The 21340-nt window shown below is 36.6% G+C and overlaps 2 protein-coding genes across 2 annotated transcripts in view; both read left to right on the plus strand.

The window, feature by feature from the left end:
• The window catches only part of LOC132845436 (coagulation factor XIII A chain-like), a 12694-nt gene extending 2899 nt beyond the window's left edge, over positions 1 to 9795 (plus strand). Inside the window, exons 4-16 of the mRNA XM_060869403.1 lie at positions 63 to 314; positions 405 to 523; positions 1144 to 1251; positions 1353 to 1530; positions 2592 to 2727; positions 3876 to 3979; positions 4653 to 4741; positions 4893 to 5046; positions 5324 to 5353; positions 8174 to 8407; positions 8700 to 8860; positions 9093 to 9229; positions 9654 to 9795. Of these exons, the coding sequence (XP_060725386.1) occupies positions 63 to 314; positions 405 to 523; positions 1144 to 1251; positions 1353 to 1530; positions 2592 to 2727; positions 3876 to 3979; positions 4653 to 4741; positions 4893 to 5046; positions 5324 to 5353; positions 8174 to 8407; positions 8700 to 8860; positions 9093 to 9229; positions 9654 to 9795 (1844 nt within the window). The remainder of the gene's footprint in view (positions 1 to 62; positions 315 to 404; positions 524 to 1143; positions 1252 to 1352; positions 1531 to 2591; positions 2728 to 3875; positions 3980 to 4652; positions 4742 to 4892; positions 5047 to 5323; positions 5354 to 8173; positions 8408 to 8699; positions 8861 to 9092; positions 9230 to 9653) is intronic.
• Positions 9796 to 14446: 4651 nt separating this feature from the next.
• nrn1a (neuritin 1a) lies at positions 14447 to 21015 on the plus strand. Its single transcript, XM_060869166.1, has 3 exons — positions 14447 to 14729; positions 17483 to 17627; positions 18880 to 21015. Exons 1-3 carry the CDS (start codon positions 14675 to 14677, stop codon positions 19109 to 19111), a joined length of 432 nt encoding a protein of 143 aa, XP_060725149.1. The 5' UTR covers positions 14447 to 14674; the 3' UTR covers positions 19112 to 21015.
• The last annotated feature ends 325 nt before the right edge of the window (positions 21016 to 21340 follow it).

Consider the following 21340-nt stretch of genomic DNA (forward strand, 5'->3'; position numbering starts at 1 on the left):
TTTTTTGAGAGTATTAAGTATGATTTACAGTTCTCGATCTGTGTGCTGTGGTTGTGTTACAGGCAAAAACCCTGTCCAGACCCAAAAGACTTTAATCTACTTGACCCTTGCTGAAACTAACCAGCCCAATATTTGGGACCTCCGTTTGGTGGAAACCAGGCAAAACGAGATTAAGGTGGCCATCACACCAGCCGCTAACTGCATTGTGGGTCTCTACAGCACATTTGTGACAGTGATAACCAATTTGGGAAAACAACGCTCTCAGAGAAATTATGAGACAGACTTCTATGTGCTGTTCAATCCCTGGGCACCCAGTAAGCACTATGATTAAACTCAACTTACTTCTGCTTTATCCAATTTAGCAGGAAAAATCTATGCTGATTTGTGTGCTTGCTCCCCCATAGTGGATCAGGTTTACCTGGAAAATGAAGAAGAGAGGCAGGAGTATGTGCTAAATAATGTGGGAATGATCTTCACTGGAGACTATACTAATGTTAATAAACGGCCATGGAACTATGGACAGGCAAGAAGTTATACTTTCAGGCTTATTTTTCATTCATTCATTCATTTTCTACCGCTTATCCGAACTATGTATGGTCACGGGGAGCCTGTGCCTATCTCAGGCGTCATCGGGCATCAAGGTAGGATTCACCCTGGATGGAGTGCCAACCCATCGCAGGGCACACACACACACACACACACACACACAATTTTCCAGAGATGCCAATCAACCTACCATGCATGTCTTTGGATCGGGGTGGAAACCGGAGTACCTGGAGGAAATTCCTGAGGCACGGGGAGAAAATGCCACACAAGGTGGAGGCGGGAATCGAACCCCCAACCCTGGAGGTGTGAGGCGAACGTGCTAACCACTAAGCCACCGTGCCCCCCCTAGGCTTATTTTTGAATTTCTTAATATCTATTTATCCATCCATCTATCCTCTTCTAATATATATATTAATCTGTATTTACCAGCTGATTAACAAGCCTTTCAGAAAAAGGCTTCAGCTAAAATTGGTTTGAACATTCATTTCATTCATTTTCTACCGCTTATCCGAACTATGGGTTTGAACATCACTAATTTAAATGTAATATACATATACAGAGCACATAACTTTATCTAAAAGTTACTTTGTCCTGTAGTTTCAGAGTGATATTCTGGAAGCTTGCATCTACATCCTGGATTTTGGGGAAATGCCCCTGTGGTACAGAGGAGATGCTGTAAAAGTGGCTCGGAAAGCTTCATCACTGGTATAACTCCATTATTTCTTGGCAGTTATCATATTGAAAACACAGTTGCTGTTTAACTTTTTAACGTTTATTTCTTTATATATGTGTCTATACATTTTTAGATCAACTCGGTGGATGATAATGGGGTCCTTGTAGGTAGCTGGAGTGGTGACTTCGGCCTTGGTACTGCACCCACAGCCTGGACAGGCAGTGTGGAGATTCTGAGACAGTTCTATACGGAAAAAGGGAAGCCTGTCATGTATGGCCAGTGCTGGGTGTTCGCTGGAGTGTTCAACACCTGTGAGTACAGCACAGATGTACTGATATATTTTATAGGCTAACCCCTTAAACTCCCTGCACAGCAGATGAGAATTGCCTACATCAGTTTTACACATACACATGTTTCCTAAGTAAGGAATAAAACACACAGAGGCATTCAGTTACGGGGAAATAATCAATACTCAGGGTAATGTGATGATACACTATATGGTCAAAAGCCTGAACATCACAACAAACTGGTGCCATAAATTTGGATGTTCACAATTGTGTAGGATGTCACTGTATGCAATAATCCAAACCAATTCCTAAACAATTTATAAAATTTTTAAACAAATTTAACAAATTTAAATCAACAGTAGTATTTAATATAGGAAATTAAAAAAAAAAAATCATGCAGGTTTTTTAAACATTGTGTTCATCACTTTCTAGACAGACTTTATAACGATAAAAAGCAGTTCACTTTCACATTAGAAGTGTTGATTGTTCACTAAGAATACGCAAGTTAAAATTTGCTTTGCTTTCACCCTTCTTGTTGTTGACAACATAACTATCATCAACATGGCTGCCACAAAGTGCCTCTTTTAATCAAGTCATTGTCTAGAACAAGTTGATTGGGTTGTATTTAAAAATGTATATGTGAGGTCTTTAGATTGTCTAAAAGTGGTGTCAGTAATGTCACAGTCAAGTCCAGATTCATCTTTGATAACGTAGAGGCAAAACTAATTCAGGCTCCAGTTCATGTTGAGCTCATTTCTTGTGAATAATTGTATACATAGACACTGGGGTCTATCATGATGTTCCTGACATCTAAAATCTTCTATTGTGCTAAAGGTTCTCATGGATATTGTATGCAACATTGTCTAGAGCAAAATACATAGTCTAATACTTTACTCACTGATATGACTCTATATAACCGAATAATCATATTTAGACAATAAACCACTAGACAATGAATATAGTCTTATATGATAGATCAAGAAACATAGACCTTATTTTACATTTTTATTTTACATTGTACGATATAGACCAACCCGTCACACTCTATGATGCTTGAGCTGTTTTTAACCCACTGTTGACTGCAGTTCTTCGGTGCCTTGGCATTCCCGCAAGGGTGATTACCAACTTCTGCTCCGCACATGACAACAATGGCAACCTGATGACTGACATTGTGCTGGATGAGGATGGGGGTCTGGACAGAGATGTCTCAGACACCATCTGGTGAGAAAATATGAGTCTTGGTTTTATTAAAACTAATGTACCTAAAAAGGGTTAGTCAATACTTGGTCAGTTCATCAGCAAACAGACGTAAAATAGACATGAATAAATCAGTACCATCAAAGTCAAAGTCATGCAAATAGAAGCTTAGACCGATCACAGATATAAAGATGGAGCAAGACTTGGAAAGGTTACACGCAAAGGATTATGTGTCTTAATTTGCCTACTATCCGTCCTAATCCATCTTAAATAGTAGGATTATTATTCTTGGGTTAAGATTATTATTTATTATTATAAGTGTGTTCCAAATCATAGTATGTTGAATTGAGTAACCCTAAGGTACCTTAGATGGTCTACTATTTCTGGTAAATTTTTGAAAGGTGGATCTGTGAACACTTTTTCAGCTAATATTGCCCACAACTCACGAGTAGAAGTTCTGATGGTTTGCATTGGCATATTTTAGATGTTTTTTTAGAAAGGTGTAAATGAAATGTAAAAAAAAATAAACCAAAGGAATGGTAACTTAGCTTAGAAGTTTGTGTGAATGTAAACATTCATTCATTCATTCATTCATCTTCTACCACTTATCCAAACTACCTCGGGTTACGAGGAGCCTGTGCCTATCTCAGGCGTCATTGGGCATCAAGGCAGGATACACCCTGGACGGAGTGCCAACCCATCGCAGGGCACACACACACTCTCATTCACTCACGCAATCACACACTACGGACAATTTTCCAGAGATGCCAATCAACCTACCATGCATGTCTTTGGACCGGGGGAGAAAACCGGAGTACCCGGAGGAAACCCCTGAGGCACGGGGAGAACATGCAAACTCCACACACACAAGGCGGAGGCGGGAAACGAACCCCGACCCTGGAGGTGTGAGGCGAATGTGCTAACCACTAAGCCACCGTGCCCCCTAGCTTAGACGTTATGTGAATAAAATTATATAAGAAAATAACAAATGAAAGATAGTTGAAATGCTGAAGTTTGTTTTTGGTGACAAATGATGTAACTAGGCAACAGAGTTCTCTTCGGTTACTTGACCTGTCAGTATGTCTTGTATTTGCATGACCTTTTGCTACAAGTGACAGAGTGACCTAACCTGGCTAGTTCATTATGTATTAGAATGTAATTTGTCTTTGCAGGAACTTTCACTGCTGGAATGAGGCGTATTTGAAGAGGCGTGACATACCTGAAATGTACTCAGGCTGGCAGGTGGTGGACTCCACTCCTCAGGAGATCAGTGAAGGTACGACTTCACCTATTTTCAGTCTCACATTTCAAGTGAAATAACTTGCTACAACTCTACAAATCTCACTCTCAGGTCTCTATAGATTTCAAGTACAGTCACGAAGACGCTCCACTAAACATTCAATAATTAAAAAAACGCTGTTTTAAAAAGTGTCACCCTTTCATAAAACATTCCTTAATCTTGTGTTAATTAAGAATACCTTTTATAAAAAGTCTCATGTTTAAAATCAATGCTTTTACCACCTTCAAGTTTATTATTTTCCTATAATATTTTTATTGGCCAGACGCAGTACATTTACATGTATAAGGATTTTTCTTGTTTTTTTTTTTTCTCATTACACGATGCATTTTTTACACAGATCACAGACATCACAGTATTATTACCGTCATAATATACAAATATTGTACCCAATATAGAAACCTCAGTTGTAGTAGTAGAGGCTCGGTCGGAGGCTCGGTTTGAGTTAACACTACATTACAAATAGCAGCTGGATGGTTTGCTCAGTAAATTATTTTCATGCATGCTGACAAAGCTTTGCACACAAAAATACTAATGTGATAATTAGCACAAAATCTAAAAAGTGTTGTATCACTTTATAACATCAGACACAGTACAGATATTTGACTCTTTTATTTATTTTATTTTTGTTTGTTTGATTTGTTTATTTTAGGTTATTACCGCTGTGGTCCTGCATCTGTGGCATGCATCAAAATGGAATCTCTGGGCTATTCGTTTGATGCAGGTTTTGTGTATTCTGAGGTGAGCTGAATATCCGTGCTATTTCTTCTTGACGAAATATCTTATTAAAGTCTAGATAACTCTAATAGCTTACTGCAATTCTTTAGTAGTTTGTGCTATAATGCTTATAATGCTAAAGTTCTGATCCTGTAAAGAATTCTCTCACCTCTAGGTCAACAGTGATGTTGTGTACCATAAAAGAGACAGGTACGGAAACATGAGTGTCATCTACGTGGACAGAAACTATGTAGGAAAGTTGGTTGTGACCAAAATGATTGGATCCGATGATTACAATGACATTACAGACAGATACAAACATTCTAAGAGTAAGTTGCTATGTTCTTTCACAATTTTTTAATGCAAAAAGAATAACGTCTCTGAATCTACAAAAAAAAAGTCCCTATAAAATGGTCTTTTCAAATGAACTAGATATTAAATATTCTATAACAACATGTCCTGATGTGTTTTATTCCTCTTATAGTAGAGGAATCTGAACAATTCTTGTTTCAGTTTCTTAATTTATTAATGAAAAACATATCATACTATTTAACCATTTATAGCTACATGTAGATTGAATACAAATTGCCATCATTTGTGTTACAGGGGTGTCAAGACGAGAGACACGAGTAAAGGGTAAGACAGCTTTATTTGTAAAACTTAACAACCACAGCCTAATCATAGACAGGTAACAGGTTAGGGTCAGGTGTCAAGCCTTAAATCATGAAATCAGAAAACAGGGAACAAGGTAAAGGTCAGCAGGGTGTAAGGTTTGGACATGACAGATATGAAGAAGACACAGTGAAATGAGAGTTATTACAGTGTGTGTGCAGTTCGGTCCAGGTGAATGTAATCAGTAATAAGGTAAGCTTGAAGGTTTGTGCTGAGACTTGGAGTCTGTGAGAGCTATGATTGTAAGCCGTGTGGTATTATGAGATATGGGGTTTGGCTCCTTAGGTCGTGAATCAGTATATTGTGTAGATGAGTTGGTGCACTGTTAAGGACTAGCTAGCTGACTACACATTGGGACACTGATGACTTTCGACATATAATATATTTAAGTTTTAACATAATACAATACAACACTCGTTTCCATCAATGTTCTTCAAGCAAGATTGTAGTTAGTAAATTTTTTTAATAATTATTAAACTATTAAATGTCAAACCATATATAGAATGTCAAATAAAGTTAAAATCGTTAATGAGAGTAAACATGTCAGAGCTACAACAATAATAACAAGCTATTTATATTTGTAGACAAAGATGGCTGAGAATTCTTTAGCCATTTATTTCAAGCTTAGAGGCTTCAGAAAACATGCCATCACGGTTTTTGCAGTTCATTGTGTGTTTTTTTAGGGAGCAGATTTTCCAGTGCACTGAAAGGATTTTGTGATTGACATTTACTGCACATTTACATTTCCGGCATTAGGCGAATGCTCTTATCCAGTGTGACGTACAGCAATGCTTTTAAGTCTCTGTCGATGAATACATTAACACTGGTTTACTAGGTTACCTATAAATTCTGTCCAGAGTCTGTTTTTGATTGAGACAGGCCTTAAATCGGTTGACTCCCTGATCAGCGGTGTGGCTACTGAACTAGGTAGCTGATTGAGACACACCCATGGGGATCAATGCCAAATCCACTGTAGATGTAACAAATAGCTATAAATGGTCACTCTCTCACTGGGCTCCCTTGAATTGAGTAATACAAATATACAGGAATATTTTTACCTTTATTTCTGACTTATAGTGCTATTACAAGGACATACAAGTTACTATAGAAACAATACACTATTATATTGAGCACTATTCATAGCTGTGAGCTACGTTACAGCTTGCACTATTGTCAAAGTTGCTGTTATAAAGCTTCTGCCCAATCACATTTGAGAATTTAACAGTGCTATGGTATAATACAGGTGAGTTGGTGTAGGCTGTTAGAGACTCAACAAATCAATGAGGGCTCCAGGGGGAAGCTCACTTTTCTGAACACAGTTAAATCACTGGAGTTCATTGTCTAATGTTGGTTACAGGAAATGTGCCAGTTCCCACAGAATTCCCCTTTTCCTCACTTTGCCTTTTAAGTCTAATTAAATATTAATTAATGCACTTCATAGCTCATTCCTTGTGGTTCATTTGTCATCTTCAGCATCTGGAAAACCAAGACCACTTGATGGCCTTCTCAAAATGTTTCTTTCTCCCTCTCTACTGAGGGAATGTAAATGTTATTTAGCTTGAGACAAATTTGCAGTATCAGATGCTACAGGCATATGGTGAAAGAATCTAACTTCTTTAGAGAGAGGAAAACAAGTTTGGATTAGATTTGTGGACGAATGATATTTGTTTGTTTATTAATGAGCAGAGCAAATAATGGGAATTAAACTAATCTAACAATCTATTTTACACATCCTTTCCCATGGCTCAATGTTCAGAATAAGCACTAATTATTTATAGGTGACTTAAAGGTCAGAATGGAGAATGGATTTTGCAAGGATGGATACAGTTCTTACAAAACATAATCCCTTATTATTATTATTATTATTATTATTATTATTATTATTATTATTATTATTATTATTTTGTGATAATGGTGCAGAGTGCTATCTAACACATTTCCAAAATCTCCCAGTTATACATATATAAATATATGTGTCTGAATGATTAGCAGCCTTTTTAAAGATATTAATCATTCCTGCATGGATGAAGAATTAGATAAATATGAAATAACATTTATTTGAGGTTTACCAAAGAAAATAAAAACTTGTATAAAAATACATGTTCTTTCTTTCTTTCTTTCTTTCTTTCTTTCTTTCTTTCTTTCTTTTTATTAATACAGCTTTACAGAGAACTGTTTTTAAAATCATGCTCACACAGTTGATTTTTTGCTACCTATCCACGATATTTAACTAATTTGTTTTATTTAATAAAATCTAAACAGCTCTAATGACAATATAAACACATTATAAATCTGACCAGAGTTACTAATGAGGAATGAATGAACAATGTAAATGTATCAGTGTACATGCATCATTCAGTTATTCATATTTACGTTAATGAACGTGGTCTTGCTTTTGTATCTGACTCGTATCTGCTCACGTGCAATGTGCAGGTAAAAGCTTCTTCATCTTGCCATATAAACCATGTCAGTGTTTTCTTGTTCAGTTTACATAATCTATATATTTGTTTGTTACAACTAAAGTTGAAGTGTCTAGTTATATTTTGATGTTATAATTCATGCAAATTCTTAAAACATTATTGCACGTCACTTTACGTGTTCTTTAGAAATCTGTTTAATCTGAATGAAATGTCTTTGAAGGTAGGTAATCTCTTTAATAACTGGACAATTAAACAGAACATTATAGAGCGATAATCTTCACGACTAGAATCTGTGCATGAGTGTTTGGGTCATGATGAAGTCCTTCTACAATAAAACAGTTATGTCTCCGTCTTGCTCACACAGAGGTCAGTGCTTTGGACAGATATGAGTTTACACTGCCGGACACCGATGTGAAGCTGTGCACCCAGGCCACCAAAAACAACGATGACCTAATGTTAATCATGATCTTTAACAACCTGAGCAATGAGCCACGCACCATCACCACCAAAATCACAGGAAAAGTGGAATACTACACCGGAGCCACCCGGACCCAGTTCAAGTTCCTCACCCATGAGGTGTCTCTGAAGCCTTTGGAATGTGAGTCAGATTAAAAAACTACTAAAATTATAAAAAAGCATTATGAACTAATAATGATTGATCAGAAAAAAAGAACAGTGTTGTTTTTCACTACCTCACTGTTTTCCCTTTAAAAATAAAAAAGGATGATATTTAATCATTTTCATAGTTGAGGTACAGCTGGAATATTTTTTTAAATGCATTTATTAAGATTATAACACAGCTTTATCATTTATGCCGAATGCACGATTGAGTGATCAAGCATGTTATGTATGAGATGAAGCTGCTGAGACTGTCTGTGTGCATTACATAGATAAGCAGGAGGTCGTCATTGTGACAGCAGATGAGTACAAGAACTTCATCATAGGTCAGTCTTTCCTGAGCTTCATTGTGTACGCTTTCATCAACGAGACCGAGATGTCCCTCACCGCCATGGAATCGATCTATATGAGCAACCCGCCCCTTCATCTTGAGGTATATATACATATATATATATATATATATATATATATATATATATATATATATATATATATATATATATATATGTATTAAATAAAATATAATCAGTGAAAATAGTATTAATTTAGTATAGTAATATCATGGTATTATCATGGTATTGGATTGCAACACTATATTTTTGGCAGCAGTATACCATATACTAAACAAAACCGTAGCTTTTGTAATTGTACTCACTGACCTTCAGGTGAGCAGAATCTCTCAAATGGGAAATGAAATGCTCGCGACTGTGGGCTTCACCAACACACTTGGCCATGACCTGACCGATGTCACTGTGCGCATGGAGGGACTAAACCTCTTTCCTATGAAAAGCAAAATGTACAGGTAACACACTGACAGGTGGAAAAATAATATAGAACTGTTTAGCTAGTTCAGGCCAAATTACAACATTTAATATAAAAAGTCACCTACAGGCGAGCTGAAATCCTGTTCCATTGTCTCAACACCGCAATCAATCGATTAGACTGAACTGTTCGAGGGGTTACAGCAGAGAGAATAGTGAAGTAAGTAAGTAGTAAAACACTTGGAGCGTGCTGTTATTGGGAAATTATTCACAATGAGGTGGTGCGATACAAGTAACATGGAGTTACCGGTAGCACCCAGAAGATTCATTTCCTATTGCAGCATGTCCCAAAGTGTTTTATTGCACATGTGACACAGCAGTTTTTTAAGTGTGATATGAAATAGTGTGTGTGTGTGTGTGTGTGTGTGTGTGTGTGTGTGTGTGTGTGTGTGTGTGTCCTTTTAGGATCATTGAACAAGGCTCCAAAATAAAATGGCTTGAATCGTTCAAACCTGTGAAGGCTGGCACCATGACGCTGGTGGCATGTTTGGATTGCGCTACTCTGAGAAATGTGTGTGGACATGTGGACATCGTCATACAGCCTTGAGAGAGAGAGAGAGAGAGAGAGAGAGAGAGAGAGAGAGAGAGAGAGAGAGAGAGAGAGAGAGAGAGAGAGAGAGAGAGAGAGAGAGAGAGAGAGAGAGAGAGAGAGAGAGAGAGAGAGAGAGAGAGAGAGAGAGAGAGAGACTTTAAGTTTTTAATTAAAGAGAGTCAATAAGTCTTTTGTCTTCCAAAATGCATTTTATTCTTTTTTTTTTCCTCATCTAATCACATTATTAAAGTTATGTATTAATCTACATTAAATATTATACAAATTGCATTTGGAGATTGCTTACAGAAAACAAAAATTATATAGTAATTCAGAAAAGTCTGCGAAATGACATTGAATTTGATTTGACACAGATTAAACAAATGATTAATTAGGAATTTTATTCAGCATTACACTTAATCAGTTAATTAAGAAGCTGCATTAATTCTGCACAACGATGCTGTTTTGTTTTTACTAATGCAAACTAACAATAAAATTCATGTGCAAAGCAAATTTTATCTTCTGTTTTAATTGTGAACACCTGAATATAACCAAGGAAGTAAAAAAAATACATATGATACGTATGATACGTATGATACTCTGCTTTATAGTTTATAATCTATTACACAGGATTCCATATTTATTTAATGGGCTCTTCAGCATTAAAGCCTAAGTTGACATTATATTTTCTAAATTAAAAAGTTTGCATCCCTGTTGACATGCCCTAGATACTTTATGTGCCTCATTACGAAGTATAATGACTAAAAACCGCAAACATGCAATTACTTCATTACACTAGGCAGAAAATCTTCAAACAAACTCAACCTGTCAGTCAGTTTGCTGTGAGCAGTCAAGCTAGAATTCACCTAGAACTAGAACTTACACATTTCGCAATAAAAAAGAATAATAAAGACATTTAAATGGCAACTATTTTATCTAAAAGATGTATAACAAATCCCCTAGGTGCAAATAGAAATAGGCTACATTATGTTTCAGAATGAGGTGGCTTTTTGAGCAGACTGCATACTGGTGTCTTTGTGAGAGACAGCTGGTTATGTCTCATTCAAAATGACTCAAAAACAACCTTTAAGTATCTGTGAGTGGTCAGCTAGGCCTTTACAAGCCTATACAACATGGTGATGTTAGGCAGCTAGTTAGTATTATCGATGTCAATTTTGAGACTTAAATACAACACAAAAATCCTCTCAGAATCCTACAGTTCTCTAAATTCTTCTAAGTTAAAGAATTTGAAATAAGAATATATATAAATAACATATTTTGAACGTTTACAATGCAGCTCAGAGTACTTTGCAGTGTGATTTTCAGAAAATCAGAAAGACAAGACAAAAGGTAATCAAAATAGAATCATAAAAACCAAAATCTATAGAAAAAAATAAATATTTATTAAATGATATAAAAATATACAGTGTGAAAAAAAGGAATAAAGAAACTGCTGTTTTTTTAAATAAGTGATTGATGGGGTCTGCCGAATATTTAGTGGTCATGTGCTCCAGATCTTTTGTGCATGAAAACATAATCACCGCTCTTTTATAGATACATTAATGCTATCTGTATAAGTCTAGCATTAGATGAGATATGCCTATCTATGGCCTTTAAAGCCTGCACACTCATATCTGCTCTCATTTACATATACAAGCTCATTAACATGCCCACATGTCCATATGAGAACAGAGACAGAGCCTGTAGTATTGAGTGGCATAATATCTTTACACATCTCTGAATCTGTGATGCACTAGCACCCTTCATTTGTCCTTGAGTCTCATGAATATCATCCTGTGCATCAATGAAGACTGTTTTGCACTCGTGATTTTGCCTTGCTTTTGACTGGAGGTTAAGATTATACAACAAATCAATATTAAATAGTTTGAGGACGCTAGGGCTTTTGTCACCAAGCTGCTGTTTAGTATTTTGGTTCTTGTCTTTCTGTCCGCATCTTTCTCTTTCCTCTGGCTGTCTCCCTCTATCTTTCACTTTCTCTAAGGTAATTCCAGGACACTCTCTCTCTCCCTCATGTTGGTGCATTGGCAGGGGGAAAACTCCTCCTCTGACGCAAGAGGTGTCTTTTTTCATTTGGACCAATTCCTCCATATTAATGAGACGTGGCTGAGTTTTGACAGCTCCAGGCCCAGACTGCTGTCTCTTCACTATTGGAATTCCCTCCCTCATTTTCTAACCCTCCCTCTCTTTCTGCCTGTTTCTCCTGCAATCACCTGAATGAGTCATCCATGAAAACCTACACAGGAAATTCCATGTGTAAAGTACACACAGCCTCCGCTTATTAAAATGGAGTTCCCTTACATAACAGCACCAGTTTTTGTCTGCTGTCTGTGCTTTGTGAATAAAAGTCCTTTCATCCTGTCTGCTGGGTTTGACAAGATCATACCTGACACAACATATATTTCACTCCTCAAGTCATATCAATTTGCAGCAAATTTCAGGAGAAATGCTTGTCATGATGATCAAATTGATTTGACATAATCACAAAGAAAAAACTGCTTAAATTTGTCGTTGCAACTACTCGCCACGAGAGGGCGTAATCACTGAGCATATGAAGGCATTTTAAATATACCCCACGTCTAATAAAAGCAGCAGCAGCAGCATCATTCCCCCTCCCAGCATCTATTATAAATATTCCCAAGCATATGCAATGATACAGAAGCCTTTTCGACACGAGGAAGATCTATCTTGGGTGATGATGGATGAACATTTAATGGCAAAATTCATGCTATGATAAAAAAGTGGAAGGATTTACAGTTTTAAAAGTGTCCTTTTAAACACGAGCTTGCCCTAGTTATGAATATGGTTGCCTTATCATGGTTTATATATATTATATATTATATATATGAGTTATGATAAAACATATATAATTTGATAAATTAGACTAAAGACAACACTGAATTATGAATAATAAAACCTGCAGCCAAATCGTCCCAAATAGGGAGGTGAATAGAAGCGATTAGAAGCAGATGATTTTTCTTTTGAACATTCATTGGGTGTTGCTAGGAGTCCGACTAATTGTCTAATCTTATAATGTTTTCCCAAAGATTATAATGACATAATAGTCGTGATGTTAGTATAAGCAGTATATTTGGTATACTCATATCATATAATCATAATATATATATGGGATGGTTTTTGGAGTGATTATGACGGAGGATCTGGCAACCCCGAATTCTTTGTCAGCTCTGAAAGATTACAACCTTAAAGACGTGCGTTTACATAACATAAATATAATATAATATAATATAATATAATATAATATAATATAATATAATATAATATAATATAATATAATATAATATAATATAATATATAACCTAGACCAACATCATGACTAGAACTAATGAATGAACGATAGCCCAAGTAGAATACATGCCAGAGCTCAATACTCAGGCCTGAAGCGTTAATACATGTCACTTCATTATTAATTATTCTAAAATACCCTTAATTACGCAGCAGAGGCGCGTGAACCGGAACCGTAGTCTGTCGGGGATCTCGGTGCTGCCTCGGTTTAAGGGAGGGGTTTTCCAATGCGTCGGGAACACCAGTGGAACTTTTTTTTACGCCCAAGACCACGTTATAACGTATACATAAACAGCTTACTTAACCAGTATATATGCACAAGTCACCACAATCTAAACAGCCCTGAAAGCAGCTGTGTTCAATAACAAGTGCATCCCTGCTGTAGTAAGCTACAGTACACTTACTCAATGTAACGTGAAGCATGAGGGGTGACGTCATCCCCATTCACAAGAACACCACCCAAATCTAACATACCGATTCACATTAGGTAGGCTACACGACACCATAACTTTAAACTATCTATGAGATTATTATAACTATACAGCAATTATTACTGTTGGTCAAATCGTGTGTAAAATGAATTCAAATCTAAAAAGCCTAATCTAAACATGACTAAAACCACTCAGCATTTCACATTGTACCCACACTTTATCTGTGCACTCGGTGCGTCCTGGCCAGTGTCCAAGAAAATCAAGATAAGGTATGTGATTGCTTACACTGCTTTGTCATTCCATAAATTAAATTAGTGTGATTTATTTATTCTACATAAACGTTATATGTCCAGACATTTGAATCTTGCTCCATCTTAAACCTCATACCATTTAAAGCAAAGTACCACCATATAGAAGGATTTGTTTGGGACGGATCATGCGTGATGTGATGTAACTCCATATGCTTGTTTAACTTATAGGACATGTCATAAAGAATATACTGACGATGCAGTTCTCTTCTCTGCCACCTACCATCCCAAAATTTCCATAGGAATTATTAGGTCTAAATTTTGGTATACAGTATAGCCTGCGGGTAGTGTTTTATGGGATTTGGAAGGACCTTTGAAGGTCTCTCAGGTGTGCTGTTACGGTGGTCTCGGTGTCGATGCACAACAGTGTGATTTCGGATGGTGCGAGTGTAGTCATTCCCCTCCACTTTTAGCTCTCTGTGCTAGGGGGAGTGGGGTCAGCCTTGTCTAGCAAATGAGAAAACGAAGAAGCGGGGAGTCCGACGGGGAACATTTACGTCAACCACGCCATGTGGGCGTGAAGCACCATGTGAGAGAGAGAGAGAGAGAGAGAGAGAGAGAGAGAGAGAGAGAGAGAGAGATTACCGCACTCCTTTAACGGGGTGCACCATTTCACTCCGCTCCACTGTGCGCGTAAAATAGACAACGGGCTCCAAAAAAAAAAGGAGAGAGGAAGAGTAAGAAATCTAGAGAGACAGAGAAAGAGAGAGAGAGAGAGAGTCCTTGAATTGCCACTTAAAGCAATTGGCTATGTCCAGCGCTCAGTTTTCGCAATATTTTCCTTGTACAACTATCTAAAGGTTGGCACACTCTCATGGTTTTATCTCCCGTAGGATGGGATTAACTTTGTCCGGAAGATACATCTCACTGGTGCTGGCTGTACAAATAGGTGAGTCTTAACACAAATAGCTCTCCTTGTGTGTGAATGTGAATGTGATGTTGCATTGGTTTGTCCTTTGCGACCTGTATTCATAGTAAATTAAACCCATGTATGTCTTTTCTTGCATGCATGTGGATAAAAGGTCATATTTTTAATAACGCGTGCAGGTTTTAAAATACGCACGCCTAGCATTAAAAAAAGAAACAGTTGGATTGTTCAACCTTGATAAGCTGTGTATTGTCTTTTTTTATGCTAGCCCTTGGTTTTGTGATTACGGTAATTACAGAGCTGATATTTATGGAGTGTAAAGTCAGATGTCTAGTGCGCATTTTTCTAGTATGTGGTCCTTACCTGTCCGGTCCGGTCCGGTCCGTCAAATCCAAGAAGCAGTAATCCTATTAGGACTGGGACCGCCCGCCCTCTATAATACTGAAGGCATAAATTATTCATACCCCATCCGAAGAACAAAAAATAAATTAATTTATTAAATAATAAATAAAAAGATATATACAACTGTGTAGGCAAAACTGAATAAATAACCTTCCTCTAAATAAAGAAATAAATAAAAAAGAAAGAAAGAAAGAAAATTCAGGCACATAGTTGGACCTTTAACATAAATCCATATTAATTCGATGCATTTGTAAAATAAAATAATGAACTTGTTATATTTACTAAAATAATCTCATCACGTGTTTCAGGGTATAATTTTCTATGCGCTTACAGTCTGCACGTGCTCAAAATGTATATGCCTATAAATAACGCAGATCTACTTGTGTATAGTTACTGAGATTTGATTTTGTGGACGGTATCATTATGTTTAATTATTAATTAACCTTTAGAACGTGTATAAATTCATGTCAGATCAGGTGTGAATAGCAGCAGGACAGTAACCTAGTTGAAGTGCGTTAATTCACCATTCTCCTCCTCCTCCTTCCCTTTCTACTCCACCTCCTCCTCCTCCTCTTCCTCCTCCTCCTTTTTCCACTAAGCTTCATACTGCACTCGTTTTCACTCCGATGAGGCTGTCGTGACCATCACAGGAGAATCTATTTCAGCTGCGTCTATATATAGACGTGCGGTGGGATAAACGCATATAAGAACAAAACGGTGCTTTACGCAGGAACAGGCTGGTATTAGTAACGGTGTGCGAGAGTAAGATGTGAAGACAATGTAGAAAGGGAGAAAGAAAAATGTCTGCTAACTAAATTACTACCTGAAATAATCGTTAGGGTTCTTAAGGGAATAATAATAATAATAATAAAACATGCCGTGAATAGATTAATGCAAAACCTAGACGTAATGCTATACAATGATAGGGTTATCATGCGCATCTGGATAAAGCAGCAGAGCTGGAGCGATTTGTCGGCGCCATTTTTAAGTCAGTACCTACTACTACTGAAAAAAATCGTGGTTAGTTAATTATATATAAAAGGAACCGAGAACCGTGTGGACTATGTGCGTTATATATAGTTCCTTTGGGCTGACAGGATCCATCGAGGGAAATGATTTTCAGTCCTTAATATAGACCATACGTGTCTATATTTAGATGCATCTGAAAAAGCCTAGATTTATATATTTTAGTCCATAAAGTGATTTACTTTAACATTATACGTCTACATGTCTTATCGTTATTGTACGGAATTGCCAACGTCAACTACAGAATATAGCTACTGTAGATATTCGGGACAACAAAACTGATCGATCATTAAGGATCTTTGAGTTATGCAACACTAGAGCAGTGGAATATGTTTGTACACATATGGTACATGATGGCTGAGCCCTATTTTAGCAACATAGGACATTTTTTTAAAATTAATTTTCTCTTAGACGAATGAGCAACGCCACCTCTAGAAATTAAATAAACCCTATATAAAATAACTCTATATTAAACCCTAAAATATAGTTTAGTACAAAAGTCAAACACAGAGAACAAATTACCTCTCATATTATTATTATTATTATTATTATTATTATTATTATTATTATTATGTTTTTTATTTCGTTTTTTATTATTATTATTATTATGTTTTTTATTTTGTTTATTTTTTGAGAATATTTCGATAACTACTGGAACTGGCTGCAACATTTTATAATCAATTAAGAATTGATGTCTTACGAACTGGGAGTTTTGATACAACTTCATAATCAAATTCGTTATTTAATGCAATTTTAATAACGCACATATTTCTAGAAACAATATAATAATTTTTAAGTAAAAAAATAAAATAAAAATAATAATAATAATGGAGACGAAACGTGCAAAATAAAATCTTTGTTTAGGATCCATCTCACACAATGCCACATACACTGCAGAAACACACACCCCGGTTCCTCCCAGCCAAGTGCATTACTTCATCTATCTATCTATCCATCCCTCCCTATCTCCCTCCCTCCACCTCCCGCGCAGAAATGATGAAATTATTTCAGCAAGGAACAGTTTCAACAATATGCAACATGGCTATAGTCATACAAAACACCTCCAGCAGTCTATTTAAAAATGTACTGTATATAAATCTAGATAAACAGAAATCTAGATGCGTTGATTATAATAAACACACAGAGACACCGAGTACAAACACGTCCCTTTATTGTGTCCCTTTAATACAAATGGCAAATAAAATATAATGCAAATAAAAAAACATCTTTTTGATCATATGGCTACAGACACATGTTGTTTATACCTATGTTCACCCTGTTTAGGTTTTAAAATTTAAAATTGATAACAGATAGTTTTCTATAAGATCAGCCTCCTCTTGTTGCAGCGTATTTGCTCCAGACTGTTGGAGCGTCGGGGAAATGTGACACCGTGTTTAAGGGCTTCTCAGACTGCCTGCTTCAGCTGGGAAACAACATGGCCAGCTATCCACAGGATCTGGACGAGAAGGAGAACCTGCAAACCATCTGCACGTAAGGGTCAAATTTTAAGCATCCCATTTTGTCCGTGGATTTGAACGCGCGCCTGTAGTATGGGGTGCGCAAGTGTGTGTGTGTGTGTGTGTGTGTGTGTGAGAGAGAGAGAGAGAGAGAGAGAGAGAGTGTGTGCAAGGAGCCAGATGGCTTGGGGAAGGATGGAGGGGGTCGGGAGGCTTGTTTAACTCCACACGTCTGTCATCAAAATCACGTTAATACAGTCAGTCGTGGGTCGTCATATCCACCAAAAAAAAAGAAACACGGTGAAAGATCACCTTAAAAAAAATAACAACAAAACAGCCAATTGCAGTTCCAGAGCAATTAAAAAAAGGAACGTAGCGTTCAGTAGGGTGTAGTGTGTGTGACCACAGAGGTAGAGATGGAGAGAGAGAAAAAGAGAGAGAGGGGAGGGGCTGTAGTCACATGCTATGATTTTTCCCTGCGGGCTTGCACTGTTGCACTGAATTACTACTGCTTGGGTTTCCCTCTTTCTCCTGGTTTCCACAAGGACGAAAAGCACAGAATGTAAGAAAATGAAAAAGAAAAGAAAGAAAAAAAAACAGCTATGTCAGATTAATGATGCATTTGCCATCCGTTTCAGAGCTCTAGCATGATGAGTAAATGTTTTAGTCGTCAGTGATTTATTTCAAAACCATGACGTTTCTATAGGCCTTTTCATTATTACACAGAAATGCTTAACAGAAGCAAATGAATCACATGTAGTAAAGTAGTTTATGAAAGTACAAGTGACTAGGCCTTGATGATATAATGCTTGAGATATAATCACCACATCTTCTTAAATCCACTAACCTGTGTCATAAAATTCATTTTACTTTTCGATAGGACTTTTTTCGTGTAGAATAAGAACAAGGGAAGGAAAAAAACGTTAAAAAGAGGACAAAACAAAAGGCTGGGAATGCATATAAAACAAAATTAGATTAGATAGACTAATTCGATTAGATAGGCTAAGCGACTATGTATGTATGTATGTGTACATGTATTTATGTATGTATGTATGTATGTATGTATGTATGTATGTATGTATAGATAGATAGATAGATAGATAGATAGATAGATAGATAGATAGATAGACTTGTTATTATTATTATTATTATTATTATTATTATTATTATTATTATTATTATTATTCTCAGTACCTTGTCTCCATTTTCTCAGTAAGAAAGCAAGCTTGTGCAGTATGTTTTGTGTTTAAAGGCTCTAACGCTGATGAAACATTGATTTTTCGCAGATATTGGGACGACTTCCACTCGTGTGCCACCACAGCACTGGCAGACTGCCAGGAGGGAGCGACGGAGCTGTGGGAGAAACTCAAGAAGGAGTCCAGAAACCTGGAGTTTAAAGGCAGTTTGTTTGAACTGTGCGCTGGAGGAAACGACGCCAGCACACCATCAGCCTCTCCAACCGGGCTCACCATGCTGCTCAGCTCCCTCTCCGTTCTGCTCACATGGATCCAGTTTTAGCGCACAACATGAAACCGAGAAGATCAACACAAAGACATTTTTAGCTCACACGAAAAGAAGAAGACGGGAAACCTTGGGTGGGGGGGATAAAAAAAAAAGAAGAAGAAGAAAACAACAACAGAGTGCTCTATCACCATGACCATATCAAGAAAAATAAATAATAGCCTAAAATATGACGATCAGAAATCACATTAAGCCAAAATGGAATTATTACAGCGCCTCATCTGGAGAAGACGACTTGGTTCTGCTGTAGACAATGGCAATAAGGCGTCTTCAGGGAATGCTCTCCATCTGCCTGACCTGGGAGTCCACTTCATCAAATATTTAACAGATGTCGATTGAAAATCACGGTCATTTTTTTTGATGATCAGTTTGTGGAAATACATTAACGCCTGCAAACCAAGTAATTATAACTGTAGGCTTGATAATCTATCATGCATAGAAAAATAAATATCCTGACACACACACACACACACACACACACACACACACACACACACGAGCCAAATTACACTCCACCGGCAGGAGGTGTTCAGTTATTGTCAAATATTTGGATTTTTTTTATTTGCCAAATTTATAACGCCAACATAATGTTATAATGGAGAAAAACGCGTGAACACTGCAGAAAACAGATAGGGGACGAAGGAAAACACTCCAATATTTTGATTGCCATCTCTAATAATGGTAGAAAGATAACACCACTAATAATAAAACCTCAGGAATGATTTTAGGCATTTAAATGGATAGTTCAATCGAACAGGTTAATGCGGCTTACAGTGAATGAAAGCTAGGTACTTATTATGTGCATATTGCACAATGCTAATTGGTGGCTGTTCACTTTCATACACTGTTAGCAACATTAGCATTTTTGATGGAATTGTTCTTTAATCGATGGTAGATTGTATGTTCTGTAAAGATAGAAAAATTGGGAAAGATGTTAGAAGTCAAATGTAGCGAGAAATAATGGTAAATGATTAGACTGTTGACCAGTGTTTCAACCATTCCAAGATTTATTTTTATTATTTTTTTAAACAAAAATTATTTAGGGAATTATTTAAGGAGGGAGAGAGAGAGAGAGAGAGAGAGAGAGAGAGAGAGAGAGAGAGAGAGAAAGAGAGAGAGAGAGAGAGCGATACGCCCAAAACCGCATACCACCGTACAAAATAAATAAACAAATAAATAATTATAATATTTTCATGATAAATGCATAATTGAGTGTTATGACGTCACAGTACAGGTAGCTTTACGTACAGGTTAGACCCGAAAATGCTTAAGTGAAAATGAAGTGGTGAATGTTAAGTTTTACCTTCTATACGTTCTTTTGTTTGTGTTTTTTATTTAATTTACTTTACACAAGCATGTGTTTTGACAAAAAAAAAATATGACAGCATGTCAAAAAAAAAAAAGTGCAGCACTGCGTGTTATTATTTCACGCATGCGCAGTACTAAAGCAAAAATCCCGTGTAGTACAGTAGTATGCAGTTTTGGCCGTTGGCTAACGTAGCACGATATTACAGAGGATGAGACTTTACCGGCTGGTTAAAGTGGATAAAGTGAAGTTAGCTAGCTGTGGGCTGCTATCTGATGTTGCCAAGGCATCTCGTTTCACTGCCTTCAGAAAACAGTGTATTTTATTTGTTTGTTTGTTCGTTTTGTTTCTCCAGGGGATGTTACATATAAATAAAAATATATATATATATAAATATATATATTTCAAATACCATACGAGTATAAAATTAGAGACGAATTATGGGAGGAGAGTTTGAGATAAAGAGTTATACTTTAACAGAAACAGTTTTAAAACAGATTGATATACAGGTATATAAAAGATTGCTAATAAAAGAGGCATAAAAAAGCATTAAATTGAGTTACTGTTTGAAAAAAAAAATGCATGGTCTGTTTTGTTCATCCTAATCATGATTTTAAATAATTGTGATATTGGGAAGTGTTTTTAAAATCAACAGTAATGGCCAAATCTCAAGATATCTTAAATCTTTGTGCGTGTGTGTGTGTGTGTGTGTGTGTGTGTGTGCGCGTGTGTGTGTGTGTGTGTGTTAAATCTCATTGTCTCACACACAGCCAAACATTTTGGTAATCTACTGATTTGTGTGTAAGTGCAGCTAAAGTGTCCTATACCTACACTAAATAGGCTTCATTGGATATTCATTGGATATTATTATAGCTTTGTAACAGGGATCTACATAGAAAACCTTCTGAAAAAGGGAACAT

This window comes from Tachysurus vachellii, chromosome 5 (assembly GCF_030014155.1).
Source record: "Tachysurus vachellii isolate PV-2020 chromosome 5, HZAU_Pvac_v1, whole genome shotgun sequence".
Classification (NCBI taxonomy): Eukaryota; Metazoa; Chordata; class Actinopteri; order Siluriformes; family Bagridae; genus Tachysurus; species Tachysurus vachellii.

Coding starts and splice junctions, on each gene's coding strand:
- nrn1a (XM_060869166.1), top strand. CDS start 14,675: ATGGGATTAACTTTGTCCGGAAGATACATCTCACTGGTGCTGGCTGTA. Junction 14,730..17,482: donor GGTGCTGGCTGTACAAATAG/GTGAGTCTTAAC, acceptor CTCTTGTTGCAG/CGTATTTGCTCCAGACTGTT. Junction 17,628..18,879: donor AACCTGCAAACCATCTGCAC/GTAAGGGTCAAA, acceptor GATTTTTCGCAG/ATATTGGGACGACTTCCACT.